The 12,262-nt window shown below is 36.7% G+C and overlaps 1 protein-coding gene across 1 annotated transcript in view; it reads right to left on the reverse strand.

Annotated features, from left to right (window-relative positions):
- SHC3 (SHC adaptor protein 3) overlaps positions 1 to 7,642 on the reverse strand; it is a gene marked incomplete at its 5' end in the record, with an annotated part of 60,380 nt that extends 52,738 nt beyond the window's left edge. Inside the window, one exon of the mRNA XM_082784275.1 lies at positions 7,103 to 7,642. Within this exon, the coding sequence (XP_082640401.1) occupies positions 7,103 to 7,642 (540 nt within the window). The remainder of the gene's footprint in view (positions 1 to 7,102) is intronic.
- Between the last annotated feature and the right edge of the window lie 4,620 nt (positions 7,643 to 12,262).

Below are 12,262 nucleotides of genomic sequence, written 5' to 3' on the forward strand. Positions count from 1 at the left end.
TGCTTCCTAGCTGCTGCCTCTAGCCCACTTTGGGGTAGGTTCACCACACCTGGACAGTACTTTTTTCACCATGTTTGTAGGGCAGCCTCACACTGGGACTCCCCACAACTTGCCCACCTGGCCTCCTCTCCATTCCTGCTCACACTTCAGCAGGAAAGCAGGCCAAAATGAGTGAAATTGCAGCACCAGTGCTCAACACCTGGAAATAAAGTCTGGCCCGTGCATTGGGTGGAGACAGTGTCATTTCGGAAATACTTAATTTCTAGGGGAGTTAAGGGTACTTTTAAAACACCTTGTGGCTAACTGAAAAAGCTTGTCTATAAGCAAAGAGACAGCTCTGTTTTCGACAATTGCTTCATCAGAGTCATACAGTGTCAAATACCACTCATGATGCTGGTTTCCGGTGAGACATGCCCTCCTTTGTATCATTTCTGTGCTAAGAAGAGCAAAACATGGGAATAAAGATTTATTAGTACAACAGCAAATCCAGGGAACAAATGGTGCCAAGCAGTCCCCAAGATACTGTATCTCCATTTCAGTCTTTTCCTTGTTATTTCTGGTATTTGGTCAATTATCATATCAGATTTCAGGATTTGGTCTGAGATTAAAAAAAAAAAAAGAGAGAGAGAGAGAGAAAGAGACAAAAAAAACCCCACTAACAGTAAATATCATGTGGTGGTGCCTTGGGGGGGGAAGAAAAAAAAAAAAAAAGAAAGCCTAAGCAGATTTTTCTGTTTACCTCACACTATTTTCTTTGTGTCTCTCTGCACCTCGTTTATTTTCACTTGTTTTGTATTCTTACTTGACACTTTTGTCTACTTTGAAAGAGTTTTTTCAACCTGTTTTTCATAACTTTTAGCCCTGACTTGGCTTGTCAGAGTCAACTTTTTGAGATGGAAATCTCTTCTGGCCCTATGAAAAACTTGTTTGAAAAAAAATCTATGGGAATAACTCTGACTTATTATACAAACATGCTAGATTACCCTAATGAAATTGCCCCCATCCCTCTCTAAAATGTACGGTGACTGGCACTTGGCTGCACTGGGCCCCATCCTTGTTCCCACTGCAACCCAGAAGGAAGGGGCTCTGCCCCAGGCCAGCCTGGCTCAGCCAGAAGTAAAGCTGTGTTGAAGGCTGTTGTCAGTGTGCAGAATTGCATAAGATATGAATACTGAAAGAAATGCACGGAAGCAGTATTGAACCACTTGTTTCACTGTAACTATGGAATTTGTTTCATTGCTCTTCCACGGCATTCTTCACCCTGACCAAGAGTTAGCAGCCAGGAAGGACTGCTGTCTCTGGCACTGTCCCAGGCCCGATCTGCATTTTTCCCATAGCAAACACCCAGAAAATTTAATACTGATGCTTTGTGCATGCACTCCAACTTCCTACAACAAAACAAAGCCAGTCTAGTGCAAAAGAACAGCTAGTGTGCTAATGGAAGCATTTCTCAATTGGTTGTGTGGCTGGGTTAAGTGCCCTGTAGCCAAGACAAAAGCCTGTCTTGCCACTAGCAGCAAAGGCATTAGCAGCAAAGAAAGCCATGGGTTTTGTCTGAAGGTTTTGTTTTATCCCCATGTTTTCTTTGTATTTGTGGATGATATTTATGGTGGACACATGATATTCTTACTATAACCATTATTTGAGAACAAGTAAAGAACACAACAGTGCAATTTCTAAGAGAAAAACAGAGAAAGAATTCTGGCTGAATGCAGTTTTGCCTCCTAAATCAATTTGCAAAATTTATCTGTGGATTTTAAAACTGTATCATTTTTGCTTTAAAAAAAAATGTAGTTCTGAATTCAACTATTCAAATCAACATTAACAGTGCCCCAATTGTGTCACTTACAAAATAACCCTAGGTGCAGAAATTATGTCAAAGCTTCCATGGCATTTTGGAAACACCCTAGCTGTACTGCCAACCAGACATTGATATTGAGCATTGGATCCTTCAGCACTGAAATCATTAGGTGCTGTTCTTTCACTGAAAGGTGTGCAAATGTACAGTAATAATACTTGATTCCTGTAATTAGAATAATATTATAATTAAAGACTCTACTGTATGATTTCTGCTCATAGGATCTGATTTAATTTCTGTGAGAAACTCTCTTTTCATATCAGTGCACTGTACAACAGACCCACAGTATCTCAGATGCAGGAAGCTCAAAAAAGTCATTTTGGACAGAGTAACAAGCATTAATATTCTTATTTTACAGCCCAAAAAACTGCAAAGCAAATGTGAAGGAATATTACTGCGAAGTAATACAGTATATTGTCAGGAATTAAGTGCAAAAACCAATGCTGCCTTTATCACCTATTTCTTTTCTGTCCCGTAACGAAATGCATGCATGCGTCTTTAAAATCCAAAATGATGACCCAACCTCATTAGTCTTTGAACTCTGGCTAAAACTGTTTGGGTACCTGGGATAGCACAATCTGAATTAAAGGCTCAGTGTTCAGTGCTACTACCACCATTTGGATGAAACACAGAACCCACTTCTTTAATACATAAACTCATTACAAAGAGGATGTTTGGGGAATGTTTTCCTTATTCACGGAACCACGTATACAAAATCCTACTTACTAGGTTTTTGCTCAGGTCATATCAAACTGTCATTAATAAACCATTAACATCACTGTGACTTGAGCGATAGAAGCAGAATTCAAAAATTAAAAAATGAAACAAAACAAATGCTAATTTTTCTACAAAGAAAGATGATAAATAGAGCATCAATCAAAAAGGAAACTAATGTCCTGCTGTAATGTTACTGTTTTTGAAAAATAAATAAAAAGACAAAAAGTAGGTACTAAGTTTGACTTTATGTCTATTTAAAGGAGTATGAAGGAAGCAAAGAACCCTCTTCTCTTTTTCTTACAGGTACACTGGGTACTTTTCAAACAGCTAGACAGAGTACCACCACAAAGACATAAAGCATTTGTATTTTGCTCCTACTTTAAATGAGCAGCAAACCGATTCTTGTTCAAACAGATGGAAAAATAAATATATAAATAAATAAAAGAAAGAATAAATTTAAAAAAAATAAAAGTGAAATGTTCTTCCTGAGGTCTTCTGCAGGAAGGCCACATATGTTGCAGTTTCCACCATGTTAGCTCCATTTAAGGTTGTGCTTTGCAGTCTGCGTTAGCCACTAAAAAGGAAAGTGATTTTGTTAACTCAGTGTCTACTTGCAGAGATCTGCTAAAATCATAGCTGCCCTGCATGTATGGTGAAGGCAACACTACAGTGCAACATAAAGGGATGCAATAAGAGCAAGTAACTCAGTAATACAGTTCATACTTAAGCAAATACTTAACTTTCCACATATACTAGTATTCTCAATTATTTCAATCAGAATATTCCTGTAAGTTCATGCAGAAATGTTTACAGAACGGAAGCCTTCACTTGGTGACGTGTTTGAATGGCTTCACAAAAGATATCCGTTTTTCTCATTAGATATAAGTCAGTGTTATCTCCTCCCAAGATATGAATGCATTAAAATGTTACAGAAATTACACTTTCTATATACTTTGCTATAATCTTAATAACCTAATTCACTTTTCACTTTGATATTTGCAAGGATTGCCGTGCTTCTTCAGGATTAAGTCCTGTTTCCTTCTTCTCCCATATATTATCTTCGTATCTGTACATAATATGAGATTTACCTGAGTCTTTTCTACACCACTGTCTTCTTTTTAAGGCTCTTTTGGGTATTCTGCATACATGATTTTAAAATTATATTATACATTACTTATACTATGTACAGTATATTTAAAATATAGAGTGCTTTGGCTTTCTTTAGTTTTGAACTGCTGAAAAATAGTGTTTTAAACTCATAAGCACTTACTGCAAAACCCAACTGTCAGTTACCTAAAGGCAGATGTATGTTTGTCTCTTACCATGATTGTCAATTGTGCTCTTAATTAAATGCACCAAAACTCAAAACATCTATGCCATTACCCAATTGAACTCATCAGTAGGCATTTATCATTGGAAACAAATAGATTCCACTGAAACATTCAACTGCTGTTACGTTACTAAGTCTGAACTTTTTTTATTATATGTATTTGATTTTTGACAACATGAACATTTAAAATCACTCTGTAGTAATCAGTCCCTTTGTGGAGAAACATTAAGCTGTTCAATGGCTTCCATCACTGTAAATCATTTCATTTTTTTCATTATTCTGTAATTTGTTAAACTGTTCAACAGTACTGTTAAGTAAAATATCTGTACCTCATCACTTTAAGTCCCAGGTAACGGCTACAGCCAAAGTCTAATTTGCTACACAACTTATTTATTTATTTGTGAAGAAATTTTCCCATTAAAATAATGTATAAAAATTGAACATAAAATCCACAGGGAGAAAAAGAAAATACAGAAAGTGCCCATAGTTTTATTGCTGAAAATAATTCCACCTCAGGAGACCACAGAGATCAGAACACAGCTCCTATTTATCATAACTCTACACTCACTTTTAAGAGCTACAGTTACACTGCCCATTTAAAAAATGGCCAGACAAACAAACAAACAAAACCTGATTAGCATTGCCGAAAAAAACAGTTAGCAAAATTACACTTTTGCAGGTTTAATTCTGCTGACCACTGTAGGCTTAGAAAACAGAAATTAATGGAAAGAGTGTCATAAAAAAATGTCATAGATTTGTCATACACTGCATGTAGGAACTTTGTTTCTCTTAGTTCAAGAGATTCCAATAGGAGTTATCAATCTGCCCAGTAGTGACAATTTACCCTGATAATGTTCAAGGTTTGAACGTGGTTTAATGAGAAAATATAATCCAGTGCACATTTGCACACAAAATGATAAAAGCTTTGCTGGTTAACAACAAATCCAATTTTTGTCTCATTTAACTAATGGCATATGGAATGTTCTGCAAGGCATATGGTACTAATTAAACATGGTATGAGTCCCCCAGATAGTCAATATAGTCATGAGGTATCCAAAGAATGTTTCCCTTCAGTGTGTGTTATCTATGTATTGATTTGATGGTCTGAATGCATAAAAGCCCTGGGAACTAACAGTGTTTAATGATGTGGTAACTTCACTTCTATTCTTATCTATATGAATGCTGCAGTTGCAGAGGAAAATTCTGAGATACTTTAATGAACAGGCAAACTATGGCCCAACCAGAGCTGGTTTATTTTCATTCATTCATTAACCAGTGATTTTGATATTTCTTTTTAACCTTTAGTAAAATCTTTGTGACTTCATATGCTAGAGAACACAAAGTTAAAAATATCACCTGTTTCAATAGAAACAATATTCCATTAAAAAAAAAAATCAAATCCATAAATTCTAACAATAGGAAAAGCACCAAATACAGGAGTCAGATAGTGTTAATGATTTGTTTTGAAAATTCTAATACATGTGATATGTATAAATACACTTTCATATATTTGAAATCAGCTAATTAAAATACCTATTCTACTATCAGTATCTAGTATGAGTATTAGATATGGGTTCATGTATAATTTTAAATGTAAGTCAACTTGTACATAATTTTAATTTTCTTTTCAAGTCAAGGATTTTAGTTTCCTTTGGCATACATAAAGTCAACCACTGAAAAATTTAGAAAATGAATATTATATTTGTTTTCAGGTAAAACAAACAGCAGCAGTGAATTCTCACAGTGAATGTCTGTCTACTTAAGCAAAATAACAAATAAAACAGCTGAATTTCCTGAGATAATGGGAGAATATGTAATGATCTTTAGTCAACTAAAACATTTCAGTGCAAAAGAAGGACAGGGTCTCCACACGACTACATCTAGCATCAGTGGGACATTTTTATCTAGACACTTCTCGAACAGTAACAGCAGCAGTTAGTATTCGGAAAGGTAGCACTGACATTCCTTTTCTTTACTAGTCCCAGTAAAATTCAAAACAGTCACAAAGTGCTATTTCAGAGTACTGGTGCTCTGAATTGGCCAACTGACTCAGTCTACCATCACTAACAAAATATACTACTAACAGAAAGAAATGAAAACTGCTTCCTAGAGTTTAACTGTTAAATAGGCACTATGCTATGGATAATGAGACCTGAGAAAAACTGTTAAGAGTTAAGCAACAAGGCTGTCATTCAGTTTTAAAGCATCCTGATACAAAGTCATGCTGTGACTTTTACACCCAAAACAAGATTAAAATAGACTTGTAATCTTATTAATAGCCTGCTACTAAACAGTTTAACACTTAATATGCAAAAGCCACTTCGCAAATACAGCATGGTGACTGAAGAATGAATTCTGGACAATAACATTATTTTTACACTTAGTTCACAGTGTGCTGGCGGGTGTAACTAGTATCTTACCTGACTACAAAAAACACTGCATATACCTTATTCTTAAAGGCTCTAATGTAATAGGTCATTTCAAAATGCTTTCAACACATACAAAAACATTACCTTAGGAACTTATGATTTGCTGCACTTGACATCAATGAACTGAAAAGAGCAATAACATTTAAGGTGGCTGAATTCTCATTATGTAAAAAAAAAAGCTGCATTTTCCTGCTCTACCCACAACAGTATTTCTATTTGTGGAACATGATAAGAATTACACTCTATGTCTTAGTGTTACAAGATTTCAAATATAATTTTAGTCTAAAAACATATCCTATGCCCCTAAAGGTATTTTGAAACTGAAATATCATGCAAGATAAACAGTTCTTCATACATCAAGGTATCTTTCTTTCCTACTGTAGATTGCACCAGACATATTGGAAGCCCATGTATCCAAGATATATACAGTATGCTAGATAACACTGAAAAACTAAATTTGGAATGGGGAGGAGAGGGGGAGAACAACCAGAAAAGTAAGAAAAACAGCTTTTAGCTTAAAAACAGTATTTTTACACAGCTGTAGAATATTATCTGACAAAAAGCCTATTTGCAGGTTTGCTCTAATATAAGAAATTAGCACTGCTTTCCAACCCTGCCTTCCTGCATTTACATACCATGCATTATGCACAGGAAAAAAAAAAAACGGAGCATACAAATAGAGATCCTTTCAGCCTGTCTAGCCTGTCATCAAAACCAGCAGAGAATTTTTCATTGATAAAAACAGAGAATGGAAGAAATCCGACCAACCTTCACAATGTACGTCACACCAGGTCCCAGGATCTTCTCACTCGAGTGCAGCCATCCTCGAGAGGGTTTATTGACAAAGCTGCTACTTTGATTCCAGTCTTCACCTCCCGGGTGCATTTCCTCTGAGGGTGTTTTTTTCCCCATACTCATCTTGCTCATGTCCTGCTGAGAACACGAAGTAGCAGAGACAAGGTTACATGTGTTGTCTGAAGCTCCTGCTGCTGAGCTAGAAGCACTCGAGTTTCCCTGCAACTTGGAGACAGCAAGCTCCCTTACTGCAGAGGACAGGTTTTTGATACCCAAAAGGCTGCCTGTATGAGAGAGTTTCAAGTGGGACACTTTATGGATGAGGGTACACAGGGTGGTGGGTCCATCTTCTTGGTCCTTGCGAAGAACCTCTGGCGAGACCAGGTAGGAAGGTGCTGTTGAAGTCGTAGCAACTGCTGAGACCTTGCTGTTCATGGACAAATTGTGAATAAGATCATCAACTGATGTCACCGAATCATTCCTGAAGCGGTTGTACTTGGTACGTTGAAGCATGCCCTTCTATCTAGTTTCCTGCATATGTTCTGGCAAATCTGATGCCAACGCAGGAGATGCCTGTGCTAACATAGCAGGCGATTCATAGCAACACAGACAGATAACAAGATTTGGGGGTAAAAAAGCAAGGAGTATAAGGAAGAACAAAAAAAAAAAAAAAATAGATATATTTAAGAAATTTCTTATGGTTCCACGTTAAGGTTGGGTGAAGTAACAGTTTTCTGTGACAGAGATCCCAGTCCTGCTTAGAGCTGCCAACTCGCTCACAGCAAAAGCATGACTCACACAAATGAGAAGGACCCTTTTCAACAAAAGGCTCAGTGAACACTGCAAATCACTTCCTGTAGCAAAAAAAAAAAAAAAAAAAAAAAAAAAGCCATCCACCCACTTACAGCACACCAGCACCAATCAATTCTCAAATTTCCTTTTCCTATCTCCTCAAACAGATATTTCCTTCCAACATTTAATTCCTCCCCCCCACCATCCCTCTTGATACCAAAGGCAATTACCTTTAAAAAGGAATTAACAGCCTTTGTAAAACACCACACTTTATTCTTCTGCTTAAATATTCTTCCACCTCACATACTTGTGAATCTAAAAGAAGACACAATTAGATAACAAATATCTGGTTAATAGACACACATACACATTCCCCTTCCTCCCCCCAGCAAAACACAGATACCCTGGTTTTCAGAATACCTTTAAGAACACAAGTATTTTAAAAGCAGATGATAGAACTAAAGAAAATACACATTTTCTTTCACGAAAGCAGCATAACAGATTTTACAAATGCATTTGTGTCAATGCTGTTTCTCATGGAAATTGTCACATCCAATTTTTTATAGAGAAAGCAATACTTCTCCTCTGTTACTCCACAGCCACCTTCTATTTTAATGCAGGATTACATAAAGTACCTATGTGTGAAGAAAAGTATTTTTCTGATGTCCAACAACAAGCGTCAGAGATGTTTTTCTTTCACCACTGATATTCACTGTGAAGAAAAATGTGTAAGAGATCTTCAATTCACTGGAATATTTCTTATAATTCTGAAAAACTGGAAAGTACTAAGAGAATATTCAAAAGTCCATTTACCAGCAAGCAGATGTCCTGCAGTAAAGAATAAAAAACCACACCAGCTCTTATTAAACATCAGGTCAGTCACAAACAGTTAATATGAGGAGTAGAAAAAAAAAAATGAAGAAAGCAAATATTTCATTTCTCTCTTTTTGTTTTCTCTCTCTCTCTCTCTCTTTTTTTTTCTTTTTAATGCAAAATTTATATAGCATTGTGAAACACAGTGCCCATTACAAACCATAGGTTCTTTTCTATAAATTGATCTTCTTTGCAAAATATCTTTTAGATGTAGGACAATACACACTGCATTAAAATCAAATTCAGACCAGAGAAGTTTCACTGTGCAAAGTTGTTTTTTAAACAAATGACTAACTGCAGCACATTTTAAAGGAAAAATCCTCTGGTATTCTTTCCTTCTTCCATAACTAGAGGCTGCAGTATACAAAGTGCAAATATGCCAAAACAGCTTAAATACAGGTATTTAATTAGTATATTTTATGACAGTAAATTAAGTCAGCACCTCTTGTCCCCGCAGTGATGAATAATGGCAATGTCCTAGTCAGTGTAAGAGCAGGTTTCTAGTGATCTGCGGAATAGCCTCTCATCACCACACTGCAAACCTGCCACAGCATCCACACAGCATTCATTCCTCTCTTCATCCTCCTAGCATAGCAACAGCAAATATACACACCATGGCTTATTTCTACTTGTCTCTACTGCCCAGAAAACCCTATCGCTCCCAAATGGCTCTCTTCGTTAGAAGCGGCTAGCAAAACTGCAAAATGTGAATGAGACGCTGTGTGTGTGAATGGAAGGGCTGGCTAGCATCCCCACATTTCTGTGAATGAAGCGAGGCCTCGCAGCCTCTGCCAGGCAATCCCTTGGGTGCTCACCAGCCCAGCCAATACCAGCCGGCTCTGATGACTCATTCAGCAAAGGCTTGCTGAATAGTGGAAGATCCCATTCCCAGCACAGGCGGTATCTCTTTTTTTGCAGCAACACCAGAAAGTGAAGCCAGAATCAGAGCAGGCGAAAGAGGATTGCAAAGCCCCTGCAGGAGAAAGGGTGTCGCCAGAGAAAGGCACCGGATGTCTAGAGGGGTGGCAGGTGAGGAAAATGGCAGAGTCGGACCTGGGTTTCTCCCCGACATATCCATTCAGCTGGTTCATTTACATCCAGGGTGGGAACATGAATGTGCACATTTTGTTTGATATTCAGTTGCTGTCTGTGCACCAGCAGATTCACAGATTTCACAGGTCCGCATTCAGAAAATTCTGATGAAGAAAAAAAAAAAAAAAAGCAGATTCTTATTTACCCTATTAGCACAGTGGATATTTGGATATTTAAAATATTTAAAAGAAGTTTGATCATCAGGCCAGTGAAAGAGAGGTGAAGGGAAATCTAGAGGATAAATGTTTCCCAGACCATCAGCAGCAGGACTAATTTCTGTCACTGCCTCAGTGGACACAGAAAAGCTACCAAGACATCTGATGGATGTTGAGCTCTCCTGGAAATCTGACATTTAATGCTATAGAAGAACAGAGGAACAGTAGACATCAAATTCCTAATGGCTTGAAATCTGGTCCTCATTTCAGTGTCTGATTGGCAACTGGTCTCCTTTGAAAATCTGTCCCTGAAGTGGGAGAAGTGAACATTTGGAAATTTGGCCTATTGTAATTCTAGGGACCAGAAAAGGTAGAAAATTTTGCCTTGCAGGCAGCAGGTTCAAATCCAAATCCAGGAAATAATGAAATTAGGAAAACTTTTTAACTCTTTTAAGTTGCAATTAAAATTGTCTTTTGTCTGCAATTTTAATTGTACTTTGTACAAATTGTACAAATAAAATTGTACTTTGTCTGTACTGCCAGAACATCGTAAGGCATCTTTGAACATTTCTGTCAACATTTCTGTAGTTTGCACGCATACAGTAGCATGCTAGCCTAAACCCACTGAGCTTGTTACTACTGTTATCAGTGCACCATTGACAGTAAGACATTCAATGCACCCCTTCCCTCTAATCTCTCTGCAACCATGCTAGGCCAGCTAGTAAAGTGAATCCAAGTTAAAAATGAGGCTTTTTGTTCTTTTTTTTTTTCTTTTTTTTTTTTCTTTTTTTTTTTTTTTTTTCAGGGATGTGAGCCAGACGCTACTGCCGTAAGTAATAAATGGCCATAGAAAAATGAATCCATTGTTGACTCAGTAATAAAATGGCAGGTGGACACTCAGTATTGATAAAAGCAAAATAATACATAAAGCTAGCAGTACATACATAGTGAGGGATTGTTCGCTGTCTCTGATGAAGTACACTGTTTCTTAGGAACTATTGATAATTTTGGCATCTCTGGCTATTTCTTGTTTTGAACTTTTTGAACAATGCTGCTCCATGTCAGCATTCCTCCTTTTTCCCGTTCTAGTGGCTCTTGAGGACTTTTTTCATTCTGTATCTTAACTAAAGAAAGGAAGTTTTATTACCCAGAAAGGGGAGATTAAAAAAAAAAAAAATACCAGAGGGTAAGATCAGAGAAAGGAAAGAGGAGAAACTTAATTTTGGTTTCCTTTGTTAGGATGAGGTTTAAAGGGATTAAACTGCTACAAATGCAAAGGTAGGAGGCACCGATGATACAGATTTTTTTATCACCATACATAGGGAACACGCTGGCAACACAACCAGAGTGTTACACAATCTTTGGTAAGTTGCTCTACTGAATGCAAAACAGGTGATTTTCAGTGGCACATATAGAAAGAAATATTAATTTTATTATCAGAATCAGCAAACAGACCTCGTTCCAGTACAGCATTACGGTAAATATATACTGTAAGCAGTATATATTTATACTACACAATGTTAAAACTGTGCTAGAAGTCCATTTCCATTCCTGCCCAGTGCTGGAAAAATTGCTTTTGGATTCAAATGGATTTTCAAAAGATAAGCATTAGAAATAAAATGATTTTGGAAAGAAAGTATTCTAAACTGATTTAGGATTAGCTAAATTATAAGAAACAGTGAAAGTGTCAGATAACCTTAAATATAGATGTTGCCATGAATTTTGACTGCAACTCACACAAAGTAGTAATGGGACTACTTATTATGCTCTCTTTACAAAAAGTTCTAAACAATTAATACAACAGCATTAAATCATTGGTATATGAGATGCTATTCCTCTCATTTTAATCTGACAGACATAAGAGTTAATGTTCTGTTTTAGTAAATCATCTTGCAGAATATTTAATGTCACAACTGGTCGATTGCTCACATAAAAAGATAGCATTTCAATAATACAAAGGTTTCTAATATCCTGTGGGAATATTTCTTCTCTATATTTGTTAATTGAGAAGGGAAAATACCTGCTTTCCTTGAATAAGAAAGATATTTACAGGAAATCTCTTACTGATGTATTCCTCAGGCCTAATGAGGCTTTCTATATGTAAGACAACCTCAGATAACAGAGTTACAGACAAACAAAATAATGTTATGACAAGCTAAAAACCGTTATGATTTAAACTTCTTAACAAGGCGCACAACTATTTTAAATAAGCAAAAAAAAA

This window comes from Aythya marila (assembly GCF_965140915.1).
Source record: "Aythya marila genome assembly, chromosome: Z".
Taxonomy (NCBI): Eukaryota; Metazoa; Chordata; class Aves; order Anseriformes; family Anatidae; genus Aythya; species Aythya marila.